At 36.4% G+C, this 25,010-nt stretch overlaps 1 protein-coding gene across 2 annotated transcripts in view; it reads left to right on the plus strand.

Annotated features, from left to right (window-relative positions):
• epha5 (EPH receptor A5) overlaps positions 1 to 23,597 on the plus strand; it is a 53,348-nt gene extending 29,751 nt beyond the window's left edge. For both annotated transcript variants that reach the window (XM_079364005.1, XM_079364006.1), the window contains 14 exons: positions 2,376 to 2,500; positions 3,360 to 3,449; positions 3,651 to 3,720; positions 3,889 to 3,991; positions 6,365 to 6,432; positions 7,240 to 7,365; positions 7,968 to 8,153; positions 8,339 to 8,400; positions 11,433 to 11,500; positions 11,598 to 11,739; positions 12,432 to 12,581; positions 15,505 to 15,698; positions 17,325 to 17,489; positions 18,258 to 23,597. In XM_079364005.1, coding sequence (XP_079220131.1) covers positions 2,376 to 2,500; positions 3,360 to 3,449; positions 3,651 to 3,720; positions 3,889 to 3,991; positions 6,365 to 6,432; positions 7,240 to 7,365; positions 7,968 to 8,153; positions 8,339 to 8,400; positions 11,433 to 11,500; positions 11,598 to 11,739; positions 12,432 to 12,581; positions 15,505 to 15,698; positions 17,325 to 17,489; positions 18,258 to 18,369 — 1,661 coding nt within the window. In that variant the 3' untranslated portion in view covers positions 18,370 to 23,597. The remainder of the gene's footprint in view (positions 1 to 2,375; positions 2,501 to 3,359; positions 3,450 to 3,650; positions 3,721 to 3,888; positions 3,992 to 6,364; positions 6,433 to 7,239; positions 7,366 to 7,967; positions 8,154 to 8,338; positions 8,401 to 11,432; positions 11,501 to 11,597; positions 11,740 to 12,431; positions 12,582 to 15,504; positions 15,699 to 17,324; positions 17,490 to 18,257) is intronic.
• Positions 23,598 to 25,010: the final 1,413 nt, after the last annotated feature.

Consider the following 25,010-nt stretch of genomic DNA (forward strand, 5'->3'; position numbering starts at 1 on the left):
CAACCTTAATAAAGAACTATCCTTGCAACCCAATGGCTTTTGAAGCGTCTATGTTTTAGATGTTTGATAATTACTTGTAAAGAAAAACAAAAAACTGAACGTTTGAGTGGCAGTAAACGATGTCTTACATTCAACAAAATCATAAGAATAAGAAGCTACAAAATGTCTGTTATTTTTGTTAAATGCATAACATATTCAGACTTTAACAAAAACCATCTCTCGTCTAGTCGTTCCTTTTATGTTTATGTCTCTTTTTCTTATTCTCTGAAATTCGTCAAACCATATAGTTGACGGTTTGGATTGTTATTGGTGTTGCTTTAGACAGATAGTGTTCTGAAAGTCTTAAATTCTCCACTTTAAAAACATGGCTTTTATCGGAGGCTATTGTTGCAATCAATAACTTTTACATTTTGTCTGCTTTAAAGGGCATTTTTCAATGATTCAGGTCTGATTTTGGTGAAGTTCATTTGTCTCTGAGTTAACACTATTGTAGCTTGTTAGTGTTTAAACATGGAAGTGTGATTCCACCGTCTTCTCGGTTGCTAAAATGAAAGTGTTGCTTGAGTTTTGTCAACACCCTTTCCCCATCTAAGTCTCTCTCTCATAATTCATCTCTCACCTTTTTCAATTTGTGTCATCCCCTCCTGCTCCTTTAGCACATACCTTCTCACTCCTTCTTCAACTCCTATTTCTTTCATCAACCCCCAATCTCCTGCTGTTTTCTGTTTCTCAGTGAAAACACATTTTAAAAGACTTGCTTGTTTAGTCTCAGTTAAGGAGCTATGACACTTAAAGATGTGACATTGTCCAGAAATGTGCATCTGCTGACTTTGTGTTAATTGTGTGCCGCTTTTGTACACAGTCATGTTGCATCAGAGTTATGTTAAACATAAACTGTGAACGTTACCAAGGAAAGGAACTTTCCATGTGCAAATCCTCAGACCAAATATCTAAATGTAAGCAATTTAGATGTGTGATTTAGAGGTGTGCACATTTTATGATAAAAATACATAAATAATTAGATTTCTATAATGTATGTTTTACATGCACTGGAAAAAGTACTACGAAAACAACTCGGCACCACAGAACAGAAAAGTTAAAAAAAACTTTTAAAAAAGTGTCAAATTTGCTCATTTTACATTATGAACTTTGCGCTTTATGCTTCCTTTTCTGGAATAAAACTGAAATTGAATTTTTGCAAATCAGTTTATTTAATCAAAGAACTGTAAATGTAACCCTTAAACATGTATGCAAACAATATTCAATTCAATATAGCAAGGCTAACTGCATTCATGTTGAGTGGATGTAAACTTAAAGTTTGGTGTGTGGTCTATACTAGCATTTAAACCATTTGGTTATTGTGTGTGTGTGCGTGTGTGTGTGTGTGCGTGTGTGTGTGCTTGTGCGTGTGCGTGTGCACGTGCGTGTGTGTGTGTGTGTGTGAGATTCGGTTTCTGGTTTCAGGCTTTTAAGATGTGGCAGATAACACTTCTGTGCAACCATCCACTCATGGATAGAGTTACTGTGTTTGTAGCAATGATTTATTCCCTGCAGAGTTCTGCTGAGGCCATTGAAACCTTAACAGTGTTTAGCATTTTCAGTAGAGGATTTCAAACGCACACACAGATACACACTCAGGATGTTGCTGCCTTAGGGAGCATTTTGCCTGGTGAAAAGCTCTTTATGTGTCAGAGACTCTTCAACTGTCCCTCTGAGAGATGAGCCAACAGTTCAGGTTACAACAGTCCGGTTTGATGATTGATCTAAAATCATCCTAGCTTGGCTGCCAAACTTACCTGGAATGAATCTTACTCTAAAATGACATAATGGAGTAAAAAAACTTTGCAAAGAGACAAATGACAAAACATAGTTAGACCTTAAAGTTTAATTCTAAGACAGCATTGCTGAAGTTTCACATGAAAACAGTAATACAGTTGATAAAGAAATAATTCAAAGGGGGTAATAAAAAAAAAATAGTTATTCCGGGCTATTAATGTACTTGGATGCAACACTGATAAAGAAATAGTTTGTGAGGCACAATCTGTGTTTATTTCATAATGCATATTTATCACAGCAAACCTAACAAATAGCTCTGCACATGTCAAAATTAAATAAAGTGGTGGCTCTTACCATGAGAAAAAGGACTTGTCATAGCGGTTGATTTCCAAAAGATTTCAGAGCTCTAATGTCATTTCTTTTGGTTCAATCAATGTTTTATGGAACCTAAGCCAGGTTAGGTTTTGAAAATGAAGAGATTCACTTAAATACATTATATCATACTGCTGTTGTTTATTTTTTATTGTAAGATTAACTAGATAATGAGCTTCAGTGTTTAAAAAGTTTTTTGTTTTTTTTGTGTACGTTTGTGTGTGCAGCACCGTCTCCAATAAGTGTGGTGAGAAAAGGTCATACAGAGAAGAGCAGCATTGCCCTTTCTTGGGCAGAGCCCGATCGGCCCAACGGCATCATCCTGGAATATGAGATCAAGTATTTTGAAAAGGTAATGCAAATTATTTGGGTCCAAATACATCCTGTCTTTCTTATGAACTGTAATAAGTGCATTATAAATCAGCTTTTTGCTGGAAAAGAGCCGTCTGCCTTGAGGATTACAGGCTCTGTACATGGGGAACACAAACTCAGCCACCAGCAACCCATAAGGACGTTTTTTTGTGATCATCTTCTTACATTTCATATATGTCAATATACCTAATGTATATACCTAATGTATATGAAGTAACTTTAGTGACAGAACATCATCATGCTTAATCTAAATTTATTTGTAGAAATCAGTTAGTCTTTAAGTGTTTTCAGTGTGTTCAGCTTGATCAGGCCTGATTGAAAAATCCATAACTCACTCTTTTAGACATTTCGGACAATGCTGTGAAAAATGTGTCTTGTGTTTGTAGTTTTTTTTTTAATTGAACTTTGGTAGATATAGCAATTTGATGCCTCTTTTACGATCTTTGTTCCCTTTCCTGTTCTCTCTTTCATCCTATGATGCCTTCTTTTCTGGGAAAGGTCAGAATAAAGGCATACAGGAGAGCAGAGCAGTATTTGTGGTCAGTGGTTTGCTAATGGCTTCTGCCTAATGGACCGGGTATTTAGCTTTGTTTAAACCTAATATGGTTACAGTTGGGAAACTGATACTGCACATGCACTTTCACACAATCAGGTTCACAGCAACTACAGGTAGTTCAAACGTACAAGATGTACAAGAATAGAAAAAAAATGCAGGCAAAAAAGTATTTAAATACTGGCTGAATGAATAACACAGCAAACATAAACATTGAGGCTGCAAAAAATGTGTACATGCATGCAAAAGAATAATTCTAACCCCTATTTGTTTTCTCTTGATACAGGAGCAAGACTCCAGCTACACCATTATAAAATCCAAAGAGACTGAAATGGTGGTCGATGGCCTGAAGCCTTCATCAGCCTACATATTCCAGGTCAAACACAAAGCTGACAAATGTTTATGTTAGACATTCAAATGCGAAGAGATGCCAAAAAACTCAATAAAAGTACGAGATGAAAAAGAAATTACAAAGAAGTTGCTGGATCAAAGTGATTCACAGCACATTTAAATATACAGTATAAGAAATAATTCTCCGATATTATCTGTAAATGTGATTGGATTTAATGCATTACAGGTACGAGCCAGGACCTCAGCAGGCTATGGTGCATTCAGCCGACGTTTTGAATTCCAAACCAGCCCTTACTGTAAGTATACTTGAGAGGGAGAAAGTGTGTGTGACAGCATGATGTCACAGAAAAGTGTCCAACTGCATGTAATCACACCTCATTTTGGGTGCTACATTAGTAACAGACACCGGGTGTGATTTTTGTGTGTGTAATATTTGTGTCTAATCTCAGCTTTTTCTTTGTCAGTAACTGCTACCAGTGAGCGGACCCAAGCTTTGATAGTAGCTGTAGGCATCACACTGGCTCTGGTCCTACTGGCAGTTGTTGCTTGGTTCTTGCTTAGTGGACGGTAAGAAATAAAAACGTCAAGAAAAAGTCAAACAATATTAGAGTAGATTATCAACGCAATCAAGTAGAGGCCCTGGTGTCATGCCACAATGTTGCGTTATTACTCATTTGCACCATTTTCCTCACACATTAAAAAACAAATAATTGCTGAATCTGCACACCTCTGGACTTATATCACCTTCACTTAACCTTGAGCGACTAATTTTCTGATTTCTTGATTTTGATTGAAGATTTTTTACACATACTCACAGACCCCATATGCAAATGCAAAAGCTGTAGGGGAAGCACTTAAACACAGAGAAACTAGTTGTTGCTGAGAACTAGTACTTGTTATCTAGCAGCTTTTATTATACATTCTTATTTTATTTTCATATGGATAAATGTCCTTAGAGCTAAATTTAACCTCCTATAAATATCTTTACACTTTTATTTTTTTATTACATTTCAACAGAAACAGCTATTTTCTGTTATTTAATTTGATTTAACGGCTGCCTAGATGTGTAGTAGATACTGTATATATATTTTACTGCAACACAAAAAGCTAGGCTGAGGATGGTTAAAACTCAGTGTGAATTTTGATCAATATCTATAATTTGATGATGTAGTCATTCACATTAAACTCCATTTATGTTTATTAACAAACTTTGCACGCACTCATTTTGTTGCCAGTTAATTTACCGTTCTCTCCATCCTGCTTAAATTGGTCTCTGTCTCAGTTACTTCAAAGTATTTTAAAGTTGTTGAATATGTTGTTTGTAAAAAACAAAACAAAAAAGATGATACGTTGGCCATGATTGTAATGTGTAAAAGACACAGAAGGACTTTAGGTTTAAAAAGACCAGATTTGAGGACTGATGATTATTCTCATTTTGTGTGGGGGAGGAATACCAACATTTTCCAGTAATGGATTTAGGACACAAACACTCGAACCATGATTTGCCCCACTACATGACCCTCCTCTGTACACTCATACATAGACATAGAACATACATGTTGAGACACACACACACACACACACACACACACACACACACACACACACACACACACACACACACACACACACTAAATTAATCATGCGTGCATTGTTAACACGCACACACACACACTAGTAGGAAGTTGGAGGGCATGCTGGGCATTGAGCGTGCTCAATCCCCTTGACTCAACAGATCCGGCAAACTAAACACCCTTAGGCAGACACATACACACACACACACACACACACACACACACACACACACACACACACACACACACACACACACACACACACACACACAGACCCCTCTCCCCAGAATATCCAGCTGCCCATGCCAAACCCCTGAAGCCACTCTTGGTTATCCTACAGAGAGTCATGATGTGTATCAGTTGGACCCACCCCTGTAGATGGTCCATGCATTGTTTTCAAGAACAATTTGAAAAACTCTGCCTTCATTTTAAGACTTCATGTCTTACAAATGTAGTCAAGTAAATAACATTTACCCCAAAGGTATACACATTTACATGAGTATGTGTGTCCTAAGAGCATCATTTGTTTTTGTGTGTTTGCATATGCAGGATCAAGTTGAAAAGTAAACCTCCTGTTTTATCTGGGTCATCTGTGGTTATCTCTGATACTGCTTCTCAAAATACTGACACACTAAAGATTTGAAAATATGCACAGACAAACATGACAGGGTTTTGGCCGATTATATCAGGGGGTACATGAACATACTTTCTCACATCTACATGACAGAAACATTCAGTCAGTGGTTTAACAAATGTGTCCTTTATGTACTTTGGTTAACTCAACCAAAATTCTCGATGTTATCAGTTATAAAAAAAAAAAAAAAAAAACTTGGAAAAAAAAGATAAATTCATACGTTTGTGGTTTTGACAATTTTATAAATGATGTTGAGCCTTTCATGTGAGCAGTAAAAAATAAAAAAGAGTCAAAGTGTGCCCTTTCCCTCTATTAGCCAAAATGTCTGTTTCTGTGTATCATGGGCCAGTATGTGTTATCTTGAAAGTGTAATCTATTTCTTACCTTTTCCCTGGGTGTTAATATCACTTGAGGTAGATTAAATCATAAAGGCATATTCAAATTCAATTAAAAAAAAACGTTATTATGCAACTATACAAAAACATTTAACCTTTAATACAATAGTATCTGCTTTCTTATACTAGAAATTGGAGATGTGTGTTTACAAAATACATCCATGCATTGATAAATAATGGTACTGTGAATGAACAAACTAAAACTAATCTGCAGTGAATTCTCAAAAATAAAAAGTGCTCAAAGAGTTTCTTCAATAACCTAACATTTTAGAAAATATTTGTAAATGATAATAAAGAGGCAAGATTTAATCTAATGTGTTTGTCTTCTCTCTTGCAGACGTTGTGGATACAGCAAAGCAAAGCAAGATCCTGAGGAGGAGAAGATGCATTTCCACAACGGTCACAGTATGTTAAGAAAACTCAAACTCATGCTGTCTATGTACTGTATGTATATGTGTGTGAGGGAAAGTTCATCCAAAGTGTATTCTATATTCACTACAGGGTTCAGACAGCGGTCTTGTTCATGAGGTTTGTCCCTCCCTCTAGTCGTGTGTGTTACCAGCACAGCTGACTGTGTTGAGCTACTCTTTGAATGGCACTTCCACAGGCCCTCTCCACTGCAGCTATGTTGGCAGAAGGCACTCAAGCTATGATGATTTGTAGGCAATAACAGCTTAATATTCACCACCACATTTTTGGCTTGGTCTCCTGCTAACCATCTGTTGCCATCAGAGCTGGCTGTGATGGGTCATTCAACACTAACAAGTGCCAGTATGTGTGGTTTAATGTCATATTGATACATACTGTGAAAGAAAATACGTTAACAATTAGTCATTGCCCACAGAAAAATAACTTTAAAGAATGTCTTGTTCTAGGGAACATTGATGGTGTGAAATTGTATTTGCATGTTTGATGTTCACTTCACAAAGGGAATATAATATGTCAGGAATAACAATGATAAGCGTAAAAGGGTGTTTTCATTGTTTGCATGAAAACTAATTTTAGCAACAATATAAACAGTTCTATTATAAATGTTACCTCAAATTGATTGTAATATTATCAATAACTAAACCCTTCTAATGCTTGCAATAGTGATTAAAAGATACCTTTTGCTTTAGCAAAGTAATTATTCAAATGTACATCGATGTTATATTGCCTGAATATATACAATTGTTGATATTTAATGATGGTAATAATTCTATGTGTCTGCAGTTAAGTTTCCAGGAGTGCGTACCTACATTGATCCCCTCACCTATGAAGATCCCAACCAGGCAGTACATGAATTTGCACAGGAGATTGATGTTTCATTCATCTCTATAGAAAGGATCATCGGAGCTGGTAGGTTTCTGCATGTGATGCTGCATTGTACTCTTATCTCTGGACTTATCTCTTCAAGTTATCCATAATTTAACCATTTTCTTATTAACTCTACACTAGTTCTTCATATTTTCTTCAGCCAGCCATAAACCTGTCTCATCAACGCTTTCCATTGAATAAACGCACATTTAGACACAGTCAACTTAACCAAACCTGCTAAAATGACAGTTCCCATGGCGCTAAATGGTGTTTGTCCTATGCAAACAAACATTTTGACTGGGATTTTAACTGCGCATGAGTGAAATCAGCCCTTGTAAACAGCATATCATGTCGTTTGATTTCAGTCTAGTGTACATTAACATTAAGAGCACTGTGTTAAGTGATGCTTTCAGGAAGACAGGACACACATTTACTTATTGGTCTTGAACAACACAAACAAGGATTTCAATTGGTAGATGTAAAAATAAAAAAATAATTGATATTTGTTTTTGCCTAAAATTGGTACAGCTTTATTTTATTATAAGTATCTTAAAATTGATGCGTTTTTTTTTAAGTGAATTTGGTTTGCTGTTAAATATGGGCTGAATTTGGGGTCCACTGTCAAATGCTGTGTTTTTCTTTAGGGGAGTTTGGCGAGGTATGCAGTGGACCTCTTAGGCTGCCTGGGAAAAGAGAGATGCAGGTTGCCATTAAGACCTTGAAAGCAGGATACACTGAACAGCAGAGACGTGACTTCCTCTGGGAGGCATCAATCATGGGGCAGTTTAACCATCCAAACATCATCCGTCTGGAGGGTGTGGTCACCAAGAGTAAGTTATCAGCAGATTTTAGACACTACACTCAAATGCTCTTTTAGACTCAAACGTACAACTGATATAATCCAGTGGTTTAGTCCTGTAAAAAAATCTATCAATCTAACAAATGATTGTTATTTATGTATTTGCTATGTATTCATCTGTATTTCTTGAGTTTATTGTGGATATTTGGTTTTCAGGCAAGCCAGTAATGATCATCACTGAATACATGGAGAATGGATCACTGGACACATTCCTTAAGGTAGGACCGAGGAAGAATTAGAATTCAAAAGAATAAGGTCTTGGAAAATCACAAGAAAATGAAGAAAATGACTGCATTAGTGAAGGGCAGAAACACTTTGACAAATACTTAGATGATGATTATAGAAAGGGGAAGGTAGGTAATAAGAAGGAGATTTGAAGCACATTTACTTCATTGTGTATTGAGAATAGTATTCCTGACCACATTATTAAATCTTTTTCATTGAGGCTATTTTTTTTATCTAAGCAGTTCAGCCCTCATTGTGTTTAACTTGTACATGTTTTAAATTTAGTCCAATCACTTTTTACCACACCAGAATGTGAGGTGTTTCATTTTGCTCGAAAAAAAAAAGAATAAACATAAATACTGAGCATGAATATTGTCTGCACTTTCCCAAAAATGTGTAGTATAATGAATAGAGAAGGTGAAATTTAATTGAGGGACTAGCTGTCAAATCTCTAAATTAAGCGATCCCTCTCCAGAGCACTTCAGTCTGTTCACTAGTTACAATATCAAGATGTTCAGTTGGCAGACAAGGCTAAATCCTGCATGAAAAAAATGGATACATTTCTGCAGCAGATGGTAAATGGACAGATGACGAGAAAATAAGGTCATACAATTTTGAAATTGTGGGCACATTTCAGAAAGGCTATTACATAAATATCTTGGAAATGACAATAACAAGGTAGTGTTTGGAAGGGTAGGTCTTAGATGTAATCCAGGACCTCTACCTTAATAAGAAATTGTCACCTAGACAGTGTGAAATAAAATTGTCGTTGTGAGACAAAAGACAGAGGAAGGTCATTGAAAATTTTCTTTATGGTTACTGGAAACTGCTGACATGACTGGTCTGTGTGCCTCGGGAGTAATCCTGGATGGCAGAGGAGCTGGGGGACCAGCAGGCGGAGCAGAGAAAAAAAACCTTGTGAAGTAATTACATGGATGACTGGTGTACTGAGGTCGGTATAAATGACACAGACATGAGAGAAGCAGGGGCTAAACTGAGTTTTGGATTTAGTGTCACAGTTATGGGCAATGCACCATAGGGCTCATACCTCACATTTTTGACTCGCCATCACATGTAAGTAGAATGTTTTGCTGTGGATGGATGGTTTGGTCTTTGGATCGAAATGAGCTTCAGATTTGAACTTAAAGTGAGAGCTGTTATCCAAAGAAATTAACAGGGTTTTCATAAGTGAGGGTGAGCAGTCATGTTTTGAAATGTTCTGTTTTCATCAGTTACATATGAAGGCATACACCCCTTTGTAGTAAGCTCAAAGAAATATGTTTCTTGTTTTCTTCTTACATACTAATAACAATTAGGTGCAGGGCAATAATGGACCACTTGCAAAGTTATGCAGCATAAACTTTTATCAAATTATGATTAAGATAAGTAACCTCAACCAATTGATAAAAATATAAACAAACATGGAAGAGATGGGGTTTTCGGTCAATGATGTGACCTGAATGAAAAAGATTCCAGAGATTTTTTTATTTAACAAATTCTTTGTTGTATTTTGTTAAACCTATAGAACACAAACATGTGCAAATGAGACTGTTTTTTATCCTGCACTACCAGCCAATGCAACAAAATGTTTTTGTTATGTGCACTGTAAAGTTCAAGTTTTAATGACAATAAAGAAGTCTAAGTCTCTAAAGCCCTGTTTCCACCAAGCAGTCTTGTATGGATCTGTACAGTTTGGTAAAGCCTGATCCTGTGTGTTTCCAAAGCCAACCGTGCCCTATTTGGTAGGCAGCATGTAAGCCCGATGCTGATAGCTGTGTCAGCTACGTTATAGCATCACATTATAGCAGCTAATTGCTAACAGCTAATCCGCTAATAAATCAACAAAGGACAAAAACGCTAAACTTTCAACAAAACCAATGATGGAAGACATCCAGCAATTTGTCTTCTTTGTCATCGGCATGCAGCTCTTTGTTACAAAACTCAATCAAGCTTTGTTTCAGAGAAGACTGTGTGCTGCGAGGAGAAATACGGACAAAAAAAACTATCGATACAACACAACGGAGGTTGTGTTTGCCGCTATCACATGGGAATGTTGATGGTTTCGGATCGATAGTCTTGTGCACCCCAAAAGAGGGTCCCAAAAAGTAGAACGTTAGGGATCATTCATTTGGGAATCTTTCCCGGCTTTAGTCTATGGAAACGCCACAAAATGTATGACGAAGTAAATCTAAAATTATTTTCAGTTTTATTCTATGTTCAACTGCTAGTGCAGGTTTATTATCCCCCTAGGCTGCAATAGGTCACACTGCTGCTTCCGAGTTACCAAAGACCGATTTCTAGAGCCAGTGGTTTGCTTAAGATCTGACATTAACCAAATAAATTCGAAAGGAGTAAGAACTTGTGCATCTGAGAAGTTACGCTTTCCTTTACTAGTGCATACGGCCATTTAGATATTTTACCTGTGTTTGAAGCAAACTCAAATAACGCTATGAACCACTAACACACATATATGGTGTTGGCTTTGTACTACGATAATTGATGTTATTATACAATCAATTATTTTTTTTTACAGAATGTTTTTAATGTCAAACCATATGGTTGCTCTGTTTTCATGACAGAACAAGAACATACAAAATACTGAATCAGGGGGCCGCCTGTAGCGCAGTGGCACTGCTCGCGTCACCATGTATGGAGGCTCGACCCCAGCCTGAGGTCCCTTCCCACATGTCACTCCCCTCTCTCTCTACACATTTTCTTCTCTATCCACTTTCTCTCTCTCTCAAAAAATAATAATAATAACAAAAACTGAATCAGGGAAATGTATTAAGGCACTGTAAAGAAGTATTGCATTGATTCTGCTGAATAACTGAAAGTGAATTTGGGTGTGCTTGGTTTGTTGCATTCTTATTCTGGGGGTTTGATCGGGTTATTCCAAAATGTATATTTTAAATTGTTTCACATTTAATGCTATCTGTTAATTATTCAGATGGAATGTATACAGTGATTTAATGAAACATACTGGAACCAAGTTAACGTTTTTTGTTTGTTTTTGTTTATTTTTCAGAAAAATGATGGACAGTTTACTGTTATTCAGCTGGTTGGCATGCTGCGTGGCATCGCTTCTGGCATGAGGTACAATCACAAGTACACATTCACACACAATGCATTCACTAAACACATGTACACAACATTTAGGTATAATCCCCCCTCTGTGTTATGATCATTGTAGATACCTATCCGATATGGGCTATGTGCACCGTGATCTTGCAGCTCGTAACATCCTGGTCAACAGTAACCTTGTGTGTAAAGTATCTGATTTTGGCCTGTCCCGAGTCCTTGAAGATGACCCAGAGGCAGCATACACCACACGGGTAAGAATGCACGATTGTGTGCCAGAAAAGTTTTTGCTGATATTCTTAACTTAAAACACATTCATCTGAAACAGCCTACCACAGCATGTTTTAGGACATTTATATTTAATCCTGTGTGTACTTCTGTGTGTACATGCAGAGATTTTTGCATATCAGTCTTTGGATTAAGAGGAAATTTTACGAAAATGTCTTGGTGATATCCAATGCACACATTGACCATCCATGCAAACACTCAAAGACGGCAGCAGCAGGTTTTTAATTGTGCAGTCTGCTAATTTTACCACTCATCAGCTAAAACCTGACTTTCCTGTGAAACTCAGCAGTTGACTTGAACTTTCTGTCTTTGTTAAAATAGCAGTATAATGAAAATGATGGAAATGCATAGAGAAATCTCTGGCACCCAACAGTTCTATGAGAAATTTTCAAAAGGAAAAAGGAAAAGTGGACAGCATGGGTTCCTCTGCACTTTGCCAGATGTAATTCCCCCTATCTCTCCAGACTTTTATTCTCCATGCACTGTCACATCCTCTGAATTAAATGCCAAAAAAGTAATGGAATAAAATGAAGTCCTGTTTTTGATTCTTGGTTCATCAACAAAAAATTTAAATCTAAGGATTACATATAGCCAAAATTAATTTAAATACACCAAGAACTTTGCATGATATGGGCAATTTCCTCCCTTGTTATCCCAGGGCGGAAAGATTCCTATTCGCTGGACAGCTCCAGAGGCAATTGCATACAGGAAGTTCACCTCAGCCAGCGATGTGTGGAGTTATGGTATTGTCATTTGGGAGGTGATGTCATACGGAGAGAGACCATACTGGGAGATGTCCAATCAAGATGTAAGTTTTTGGTGGCATTTTTATGAAATTGTTTGCATTTTGCAAGTGCATGCTACGATTGTTTAATTATGTATTGTTTAAAACTATTCAACAATTATCTTTGTAACCTTAGCGGGGTGGATGGGAAGAAATCCGGGCTGAGCAAGTGCAATGAAATCGTTTGGCATATCATTCACATGTTATTCACATTTAGTGGCTGTGTTGAGCATGATCTTTAGCAGCAGATTGTGTTTACTTAGTTCATCAATCAACAAACTTTATTTGTATAGCACCAATTCATAACAAATATTATTGTGTATTCTTTGTTTTATTATATAACATTAATATATTAAATGCCTTACTCGTTGTTATATTATCTACAATGACCAGAAATTAAGCTCAATGAGCACAGCCATAACAAAGTTACAGTGGCAAGAAAAACAGGCAGACACCAGCTTGAGCAAAATCAGACTCACTTTGAACAGTGGTCTGCCAAAACTGTGTTGGGCTTGGAAAGTGGGATGGAGGTAGACACACTAAGAAGGAAAAGGAGAGAGAGACAAACAGAGCAACATCAAAAGTGAATAAGCTAGATTCTATAGCTACAATTTTAGTTATAAATAGTGTTAGCTGTATCAGTTAAGTACGATAATAAACTGAACAGTCTTACAGTATATTAACATTAGCTAGACTAATTATTTTGGTCGAAAATGTTGAAGTTGAGCAGCTCTTAGATTCACGGGCTGTTGCCCATTTTTCTACCTTTCTCGCTTACTTAAAAATTGTGTTAATCCGTATTTTATTTCAACCGAAAGGTCATGTAACCGGAATAAAAATGCATATTTTTATATTTTGGACCTTTAATTTGCAGGGTTCTTTTGGTCTGCAATTCAGTAGACCCAAATAACCTTGTAATTGTTAGAAAAGTCTTACTGCATTGTTGCTTGGTCAATGCAAATGAATGCAAATTGTGGATGCTTATGACAAAAATATGGCAAGCAAATCGGCTGCACATTTACGTTTTGCACTTCTGAATCAATGTTTGAGTTTTTCCACAACTCAAAGAACATGCATACGTCGCCAATGAAGCAGTGGGAGCAATTCAGGGTTACGTGTTTTGCCCAAGGACACATTGGACATATTGGTGCAGCGGCAGGAAATTGAACCATCCAGCTCCGGTTGAGAGATGACTGACTTTCCCAGCTGAGCCACAGCCCTCTAAAACTTTAACACTTGCAAATGTGTAACTTTTGAATGATATTCTAGTTGTAACAAGTAAGCTCTGCTTAGCAAATACCGAAATGAACTGTGTGCTTGTTCATCAGTGAGTTGATGAAGAAATGCGAGTCAAAGGAGGAAATGGTAGCACCTACATTACAGTGTGTTCCAGGTGTCATTGAAATAAAGGGAACAGCAATCCTGTGACATGACCAAGAGTGAGAATGTAGCATTTGATTCAGACACCACACACATGCATTCATTTCCCACCCACAGAAATACACAAACAGGCAACATATGCATACGCAGCCCTCCAGTGACCTCTTCATTCCGTGCTTCAGACCCCTTCCCTCCTCCTTTTGGTTATTAGGCTGTCTGTCTCAGAGAAGTCTTGAGCGAGGGAAGAGAGGAGAGGAGGATGAGGAGAAGGCAGAAGAGACGTTTGATGTTTAATTGAAAGCGTTATGCTGGATTTTCTCTGATCTACGCAAGAAAGTGCAGGCTCTCACACTCTCTTTCTCCAAGCTCTCTTCCTCTGTTTAGCTTTTCTGCTTCTCACTTCTTTTTCTCTTTCTCTTTTTTGTCTCTCAAAAATGCAATATCTGTCTGTATTCTTTCTTGCGTCTTCACCTCCTGCTCTTTTTTTTCTCCCACCTTGGCCTCTCATTTTCATCCTCTGATCTTTCCTCCCTGCTAGTCAGCTACAGCATGTGAATTTCTTCTCCCTCTCAGCATGTAGCAGTGATTTAATGCTGCGCTTCTATCTTACGCTTTAGTGCATGTGTACGTGAGCTTTCACGCATTCATGTGTATTGGAGTGCTATCACGTTAGTCCTTTGTGTGAATTTGACACAAGTTAAGGCTGTCATGAACTCAACAAATCAATTCCCTCCAGTGTCTTGCTCTGGCAGAACTAGGCTAAGGAATTCAGCCTGCGTTCTACTGTAGGGTCTAACAGAGAAACATGTTTATGTATTATGTTTTTTACTAAACGTTTCCATCCAAACGTGTCTTTGAGTTCTGAAAAGTTTTTTGTTCATTTATTTTCAAATCAAATGAGCAAACAATGCTTTTATTCTGTGTTGCTATGTTCATCCCCAAAGAGCATTGAGAGGTCAGACAAACAGCATTTTCTCTGAGTGAAGAGGTCATGTCTTCACCTAACATATTTCCAGTACATGAATTGATTCCATTTAAGAACATCTGACGTGGACAGTTTCTTACAGACACACCACCTGGCTCCATGCGAGCGCCCAGTGATTTACATTGACTGAAACCATATCCGAGTGGCTTGAACATTTTAATGAAATTGTATAACGCTCAGGATGAGTCAGTTCATTAAAGGTGCACACCTGATGGGATAATGATGGATAAAGTTATTTCTGTCACTTAATGACCTTATGAAGTCATACTTGTGAAGGGATAAGCATGTTTTCATATAATATTAGAATTTTATGAACTCTTTTCTTACAGATACATCTCCACTTACTTAAATTTATATTCAGCCAAATGTTGGAGAGGGCTCTCATTCAACTTTCTCTCGAAAGGAGGATTGAGTTTTATAGGCAGGTTTTTATTAACTGGCTCGTAACCCAATATTTTCTCAATTCTTGGGTTTAGCTGTGCATTACTCTCTAACCCTTTACCTCCATATCACTACATCTCTCAACTTCTAAAGCAGACCCTATTATTTATTCTAAAGTATTGTTTCCTTGTTTTTCTTTAGGTAATAAAAGCAGTGGAGGAGAGCTACAGGTTGCCTGGTCCTATGGACTGCCCTGAGGCTCTGTACCACCTGATGATGGACTGTTGGCAGCGAGAACGCAGTAGCCGGCCCAAGTTTGATGAGATTGTCTGTCTACTCGACAAGCTCATTCGAAACCCCAGCTCATTAAAAAAACTTGTCAACTCCTCACACAGGTATGAATTCAGATAACAAAACATATTTATATGAAAATACTTTATTTTTTAAATGTGGGGCCCTTTCTACTGGGACAGTTTGAAACTTTTTGAAGTGGGGTCATAAGCTACTTATTGATAGTCAGTGGTATACCCACAGTTAGTTGTACCACTATGGAAAAGGTTTGCATTAAAAAAAAACAATGAATGTACTGGTCACCATATAGATTCCACTATTCATTCAAACCTGTGGGTCCTTTTGTCTGAAGAAGATTATTTAAAACCGAAACCAAATAAGTCGGATAGAAAACATCTGCTACCGATTTGATACAAATCTACTGTTGGTAATAATGTGGAGAAAAATACTAAATTAAACTACAGTATATTTCCATTGGTTACTTATTTGACTATACATATAGTTTGATGTAAATGGGGCAATACCCTTTCCAGAGTGTTACATCACCAAGTTTCTGTGTTGGTACTTCAGGGTGATCTCCAAACAAGCGCTGTGCTGGTTACCATTTAAAACTAAGACTATGCAAAGGATCCCTTTTATGCATTAAATGTAAACCCAAAATGAGGTTAAGTTCTTCATTTTAAAGACATTTATTATCGGAGCTTACCTCTAGCTTAGTTCACATTTTCTATTCTTTATGTATTCTTTTTTATTCTTTTAGCTTAACAAGGTTATCTGTTACACTGAAATGGAGATGTGAATATCAAATTAGTATTTTTTTTATTAATTGTCAAACCTTGCCATTGTAAAATTGTGAAAGATTACTATTAGTATTTTTTTAAAAGATGTTAGTTTTTACCTACCTTTTTTGATTCATGCATTCCATGTTAATTGATATTTTAATTCATATTAAATCTTAAATAGATTAGATAGCTATTAAAGTATTTTGTGGTTGCTATAATCTGGGTGCATCTACTCAATAAGTCCTGCATGACAACAAAAACAGGAAAAACAAAACTGGAAATAAAAAAGTCGCCCAGTTGTTCTTTAATCTGCTTATCGGTATAGTATTTTCAGAATTGTATCAAGCCGGATGTATTTTGATTATCTGTCATTTAAACATTCAATTAGCACTAGTAATAAGGTTCTGAGAGCTTTGAAGCAGCATACAAATTATCTTAGTTACTTTGCAGAGATAAATAATAATGTAAGATTTATTTCTCCTTTGGTTCACAGTTATGCACAAATGGTAACACACCTAAAGTAATCGAATGTCAAATCCAACAGCCCATGCAATAACATATGGCAGATGAATGGGATGCCAACAGGGCAAGTGATTGCTCCACATGTCACTTTTGTGCTACACCGAGGAGGATATTTTTAGCGAGCAAGAACGTTTGTTTTTTAAAGCATGAAGAGCTTTATTCGTTAGCTTAGAGACTGAGTTAAATGACAAAAAGTAGACAACAATATAAGCTTCAATTGTGCATAATTCTTATTTAAGCTTCACAGGTAACTGTCAGAAAAGAAATGTGGTATAATGATGTGAGAAGGGGCTGGTTAAAATAAAGCATAAAATGTGATAATCTGTCATCATTAATGTAGATAGTTTCAGAAAAATTCTTGATGATCTTGTGTTTTGACAAGATCTTAATTACTTTTCTTCTACTGTACCCTCTGAAATGTACCAGGGTTTCCAACCTGTTAGTGGAGCATGCCAGTGTAGAAGGGAACTGCAGTACTCAGAACCAGACCATTGGGGAGTGGCTTGACTCCATAAAGATGGGTCGTTACACTGAGCTTTTCATGGAAGGTGGATACTCTTCACTGGAAACAGTGGCTCAGATGACATCCGAGTAAGTCTGCTTCCTGCACAAAAATGTAAACCAGTTGCCTTCTGAGTAATCTTCCATTTCAAATTGTTTAGATTCGAATTACTTATTTCTTGATATCTAAATGATGTGTTAGATTTCTGCAACCATTCAAGTACTACAGAGTTTAAAGAGGCACAGAATAAAAAAAAATAAAAAAAAGTTCCAAAATGAATCTCCAAATCTCTCTGCTGGAATCTGGAAAATCTACAGACCCTACTGTTTTCCATTTTCATTCTGAATTTGTAACCAAGTAGAATGTGGACTGGCCAGCAGCAAACTTACATGTAGCAGAATGAGATGAATTAAACTTTGATAGTAATTAAGACTTGAGGAAACACATTAAATGAGAGTTGTTTATTATATCAGGCAAATAACAGAAGCAATATTCATGGCCACTTAATGTTCAGTAACATGAGATTGCAGAATCTATTCTAATGTTTCAAGTAGGTGAAAATGTCATAACTTTTATCTTTTATAAACTTGAGAGCTTACATAAAGAACATCTGTTTGACATTGTAAAATCATAACTTGGAGACCATTAATGGATGCTTTAGATTGGTTGCTTACCTGTGATATGTATCAACATATTGAAACAAAAAAATAGTAGTTTTCCAAATGTTTCCAGAAAGATCATTTCCAGAAGGTATTAAAACAGTAATATGTATTACTTACATCACAAAATAGTTATTTGTGTTCGCAGATCAAATAAAGATCCCTAGAAATAAGAACATGTTGTTTGTTGTTTTTCAGGGATTTACGAAGAGTGGGAGTCAACTTAGCTGGACATCAGAAGAAAATTATCACAAGCATTCAGGAGATGAGAGTCCATATGAACAACATAAACTCTGCTGTAAACATCTGATGCATATGTAGAGGCAACCTATACACAAAGACACATACTTCAAAACAAACCCAATTTTTGGACCTAGTATGATGAAAAAACTGAGATTTGCTGTTGGACCTAGAGCGGCGTAGCACTTTCTATGGTAAAGGAGACCCAGTGTTTTTGGATCTGGAGATAGCACATTTTGTGGTGCTTTTATATGGAGTTTGCTAGTGTTGTCAAAGTGGATTTTTGACATTGCAGCACTTGAACCAAACGATTCACTATAGCTGAGTGATCCACACCGAATGGAACAAGATGAACAGCTACACTGAAGTAAAACCAAGAGAAGAACATTAATCTTAATTATTCAATTTTTGTGACTCTGAGATTCTGATCTTTCTTGCACTGCTTGGACTCTCACAGATCAAACATGATACAAAGACCCCAGATTTGGTTTTGAGACCAAACAGCACTTTTTTGAGACAGTATCACAAATGTGGAAGTTTTCATACAGCAGGCTGCAACCCAACTCAGCTTGTCTCAGGGGATCCGAATCCAGTGGCTCTAACCAGTACCAACCTTTTTTATGGGTCTTTTGTCTGAAAGTACACTTCCATTACCCGTCGGAGAATTGAGTGCCATCCACAGACTGAGTTAACATCTGATAATGAACTACGGAAAAAATCTCCATTAGTTTTAGCTTTTGCTTTCCTATGCTGATGTGCTCTGGATTGAGTGTTTGTGTCTCAGGCAGGAGTTTATGCAACAAGACTTCAATTGTAATCCAGCAACACAGCAGCTAGTATTGCTTATGCTTTGCTATACATTATGATTATCGTTATTTTTCAGATCAATTTTTCATTAGGCCGTGATAAAAAAATAAGTTATTTACAAGGTCTCGTTGCCCTTCAGATGAAAAGTGTGACTAGGCTTCAGTATAATCCATAACTTTTCTTCTGCATGAATGTATTGCCTTCCACATAACAATAGGTTCCAATGCAACAAAAACTGGTCTATTTTATTGATATTCCCTCAAGCTATTTTGGCTTTTTAATTTTGGTTCTTTAAACTAGCCTTTGAATGAAACTTAAAAAGATTAATCAGACTTTTCATCATCCTTGCTCTAAAGATATGTAGGGGTATTCAGTCAGAGATAGGGATAGGGTAGATAGAGGATAGATAGGGTTCTACAGGACTCACTTTGCTATCAGATATCAGATTAAAATTAAAATTGCTTCGTATGCAATAGATACTTTGCACATGTTTAAAGGGAACTTTGTCTCAGATTTCAGGTAAATTTCATGTAGGTTCTAGCAGAAATGTAACATTTCGAAATAAGTCACTTAAAGTCAAGCAGAACTTTTTGATCCTTCATCCAGATTCTCATGGATCCTCATGCAGGCTCAGACACTGACCCTCAAATTGAAATGAAACAGTCTTCAAAGGCACTTCCTGAATGCAATTGGAAATCTCAATCAGAAAGGCATGGAAAGTTAAAAGTAAATCCCGATGGAATATTTGTCACTCTCGTGTTTAATTACAGCATAAACTGAAAATGGTCAATCTGATTCTGCTGGGTCCGTTTGCTTATATTGTAAAGAAACCTTTGCTCGGATTCCAGTGGAATATCTCTTCGATCCCATGCAGCCTTCACACAAGAGTGCACTCAGATTTTCATGGAGCCTTCACTTAACCAATAACCTTCAGGTATCACACAAAACCCTCAGCAATGTGTTCAGTTCACCAGAGTCTTTCTCCACCATGTCTGCCACACCACCATAAGCCTCACTCTTAAAGGACTGCTTAAAAGAAAGAAGGCAATATTGGTTAACTTGATAATCATTTATTTATTAAAACTTCTTTATAAAAAATATAAATGATGTGAACTGTTTGTGTTCCATCTTAATACTCTCTCTTTGACTACTAAGAAGCTTTGTCTACGTGTCTTTCATGTATATATTGTATTATATATTTAAAGCAGGGAGCAGTGTTCCTGTCTACCATCATGCAGACAGGTCAGCATTGATCAAGTATCTCAGAGTAGTACACATTAGTAAATCATGACAAATTTTCTAAAACAGTATTCCTGCTACCTAGACCAGGGCCACTGTCAGGTGAATGCAACCAGCACTTCTGTCTGTGTATATGAAAGCTACAAAAGGTATGAAGAATGATCAAATATTCATCTTGTTTAGTTGGTGATTGTCTTTTTTAAAATTTTGCAAGACCTAATATTTTTATCTCCCATAATGAGACGGCGATAAATACTTTGCTGTCTCAAAAGGGAAGTGTTCACAGGGATTGTTAAATGAACTTCTGATATGGTTTAAAAGTATACGATGATGTCAGCCCTTGCTTTACTTCTCATTGGGATGGTATGTTATGCATTGCTACTCAGTGCTTTATTGCTAAAACTTCAACCCTTTTCACCATTGTGTTCAGGAGTTCTGACAGTATATTTATAGTCCTTGCAAACCTTCAAAAAATGTTGTCAGCGCAAGATTACATTTTTTTGGATATACACAACTTTACTGCTGATTTTGTGGTTTAAGAGTGGAGACCAAGTGAGATTGTAAAGAGAGTTTTATAATAGATGGTGCCACTTTACGATATGAAAAGTGTAGAAAAGCACATAAGAAGAATGTAAGGGTTTAAAGGGGTATTTCACTTTTTCAGAAAACAATTCTACTTTTAAAACATGCACACCTTCATGTGTGCTCAAGAGGAGTAAAATTAAAAAACCTAAATGTTAGAAGCTCTTATACTTGCCGACAATGATCCAAATCTTACTCTTTGACCCGTTTCATGAAAAAATGTAGATTAGGAATCATCCCAACAGTAATTCCTTATTATTATTTTGTGTTTTAAAGTCAAGGTGTTCTAAAAAGTGAAATTTTGTTTCAAAGATAAACATATTCAGTCATGCATATGTTTATCAGTAAACAATTTTGACATGCTCCAGCTTGTATGTTAGACTACATGCCAGTTTGTATTGTAGTTTAATTGTGAAAAAGAGGGGCCATTTAGATACTTTATATTTGTGGTTTACCTGCTTTTATAAGCAACAGGAAACCTTTTTAATTCAGATAGGTCTTGTGTTCAAAGTGCAAACAGATATGCTTTGTAACCCATCCCTAAGCAGATTTTAAAGTGAGTTGGGGAATGCAATATTGATATTATATTGACATGATGCAGCTATTATTTCTGGTAGTATCAGTTGTGTACTGCAAAGAAAGATTTAAATGAAAGTCCTAAGTCATATGAATACCATAAGCATTAGATGACATGTGAGTGATTTATCCTCACGCAATTTTAAAGAATTAGGTTTTTTATAACCACCCATTTCAACCTGAATTTCAAATGAAAACTAATGAACATAGGGCATGAAAAATTGGTGAATATTCTGACCTTTAAAGTGCCTCTCTTCTTTAAAGCACCATTATTTCCTCTCCCACCAAAATGCTTTGCCCCAACTCTGCCCCATCTTTCTATTTCCTTTTTTTGCCAACAATATCTATAGGCAATAAGAAGAATGTCAGACAATGTGTATGTTGGAACTAATTTAATTTGCACTTTATGAGATTTTTTTCACTCTCTGACTAAAACTGTCAATAGGTGGCTGATTTTTTGTGAAAAATATTTTTCTTAACCATTTACTATATTAACTATGTACCCTTATGCTGATTTTGTCACTTATTGTCAATGCCTCCCAGAGAATAATTAAGAAAGCACAAGGCATTGGTAATATTTTTCAAAAAAAGCAAAGTTATATAAGGAAAACTTAAGCATCAGTTATATAGAGCACCGTTTTGTTGTGTAAGGCACAGTGATACACCCCGAGAATGTAAGTACCGGGTTGAATAATATCTTAAGGGCAGTGAGCATTTGATGTGATTTTATAAATATTCAATTGCACTAGCCTTTGATGTCAACAAAGTCAAGATCCAAATTTTTTGAGTGTTTGTTGCATTGAGCATTATCTCTGCTAAGTAGAAAACTATGAAAACAGGTATCGGTTTGTTATCATTGTGATTTGGTGTTGTTAGCCTAAAAATGTAAAAAATCATATTATTGTAACACTTTTGCAATGATGCCATTTTTCCTAAACATCTCTTGCAAAGCAATTATCATTTCTTTGCTTGCAAAGGTAGCCAGCTTTGCCATCTTTGTATGGGAGCAAAACAGGCAAACAAGCAGAGACTACATTTACAGGATGAATTTGTGTTTAACTGATTTTGTTTGTCAAATTCAAATGCAAAACTCATTGATTTTATATCAAAAGCAACTCTGTTGTGTGAAATTGACTTGCAAGTTGGGTAATATATTGTTTTACATGAAATAAACATTTCTGCCAATTATAAACAGTTGGAAAGGAAGTGTGAAAGAATTTTTGCAAATGTACACAAGCAATACATGATGTTGATAGCAAAAAAATAAATGTGTGACGATATAACGTCCATAAAAGATTGCAATAACATCTTAACGAGTTTAAGACACAATGAAGAAAAACACAGTGTCAGTATCCTTAAAAGTATCAGAAAAGAAGCAGAAAAGGTCATGGTGTCAGGACAACTATTACAGTTATTGTTTATAATAAGCTGTTTGAGCATTATTTAAGGTTATTCCGAATTAGTTTGGTTCAATTAAATCACATGTTCCAGGCAACTCTGTGAATGAAAAGTCAAAGGCACAAGACTATTCCTTTCAAAAGTGGTTGCAAGATGTTTGTAATAATAGTAAGCAAATTTGACATCTTTCCATGGTTTCAGTCAATAAGGCATTGAACCATTGTAATAATGTATGTTGTGCCATTGACAAACTTCCTTTTTTAGAAATGGGTTTCCATTAACTAGTGAGGACTGAACTATTTGCATATGGCAAAATGGTATCAAGGACTCCAGTGTTGTTTTGTGATGAAAAGTTGAACGTGGGAAAAATATTTTTCTTACCAATGGCCAACCATCTATACAACTGTGTAATTAACTTCTCAGGAAGTGAAAATAGGTATATGTATGTGGTCATCACACAGTTGGTCTTGGTTATGCAGTTACAGGTTCTTCCCCAAGTCAAAAACAATGATCATGTTATCATTAACACATAAAGCTAAAAGAACTGATTTACTGTTTTGTGGTTCTTTGAAAGCACATTAATGATACTTAGCAGTTGTTGTACTATTGGTTCGTCTTTGAGACTATTGTGTATTATGTTTGTGTTGATGTTTTTGTAGTGTATAAAATGCTATATTTTTACAATAAAATGTTTAAAAAGCAACTGTCTAATTTGTGACTTGCATTCAGCAAGTTTGACTGCATGAAAAAACACAGAATGTGTTCTTGTGTTCTTTAAGAATGTAACATAATTGTAAGAATCTACAACAAACTTACTTGTCATTTTGCACTGTTTTCAGCTCAAGAGGTGAATATGTCTAATACTTTTTTCCATTATTTTTTCGGGCTTTTCTGCCTTTATTTGAGAGAGAGAGAGAGAGAGAGAGAGAGAGAGTGGATAGTGACGGAAATCAGGAGAGAGAGAGGGGATTGACATGCAGGAAATGGCCACAGGCCGGGGTTGAGCCCAGGCCGCCCGCATGAGGACTATAGCCTCCATACATGGTGACCCTTGCTCTGCCACTGCGCTACAGGCGCCCCCAATATGTCCAATACTTAAAAGAGACATATTGTGAAAATTGTTTTTTGATTTGGGCAATCTGAGTGTCTACAGACCCCAAAAAATGTGAAATAAACCCATTCAGTTATTTGTTTGTGATCTGCATAAGTCTTACCACACAGAGAGACATTTAAAATATTCTTAACTTGTGACATCACAAGTTGGATTGTGGTGGACAAAAAAAAAACCCTCCCCTCCTGTTTTCTCCAGTCATCGACTCCAAACCAAGCTTAGAAAAAAACTTTTGCGCAGGTGTGCCATTTTTATTCTCCCTCCAGAGGAGTGAAGTGTCCTGGGAAACGCAGGGGGGGGCTTATTGCATTTAAAGAAACACACACACCAAAATGGAGCATTCTGAGAGAGCTGGTTTCTACAGGGTCACAAACCTCCTCTTGTGCTTGAGATTTTGACCAAAGCTCAGCACAGATAAAAAACAACAGATAACAACAATCATTCTGGTCTTTATTTTGTGTTAATTAACAAATGTTTGTCAAGCTAAATTAGATTACAGCCAATTATTCTTTATACCTATTGATATATGTCAATTATTATTTGTCCCCAGTGACAAAACAATGCATGTTTTCATGTTTTCACTTAAAATAAAAAATAATGGAAAGGCACACATTTTTACAGTTGCAGATTAAGCAAGAAGAAATGGGAAATGTTCTTTATATTTATGTATATGTATGTATGCATCATTTTAATATCAATTCAAACCCTACCCTAAAATTAAAAAAAAGACTAATGTAATAACACAGCCCTATCTGTGCTGGGCTGTTTAAAAGTTAATAGTGAAGGTTAATATTGTCTATTGTGTATTATGGCTGACAAAATGATCCAGTAGAAAACAGTTCATCACTGGTTTATAGCGATAATGAGCTGTGAGGTTCTGTAAAATGCATGAGGTTTTAAAACCTGATGATGCAAGGCCGAGCAAGACATAGTCTGTCGGATAAATTAGCTGCTGATGTCCGCAGTAAGCTGATATTGTGTGATATCACTTCTCTTGA

The sequence above is a fragment of the Symphodus melops genome (genome assembly GCF_947650265.1).
Source record: "Symphodus melops genome assembly, chromosome: 16".
NCBI lineage: Eukaryota > Metazoa > Chordata > Actinopteri > Labriformes > Labridae > Symphodus > Symphodus melops.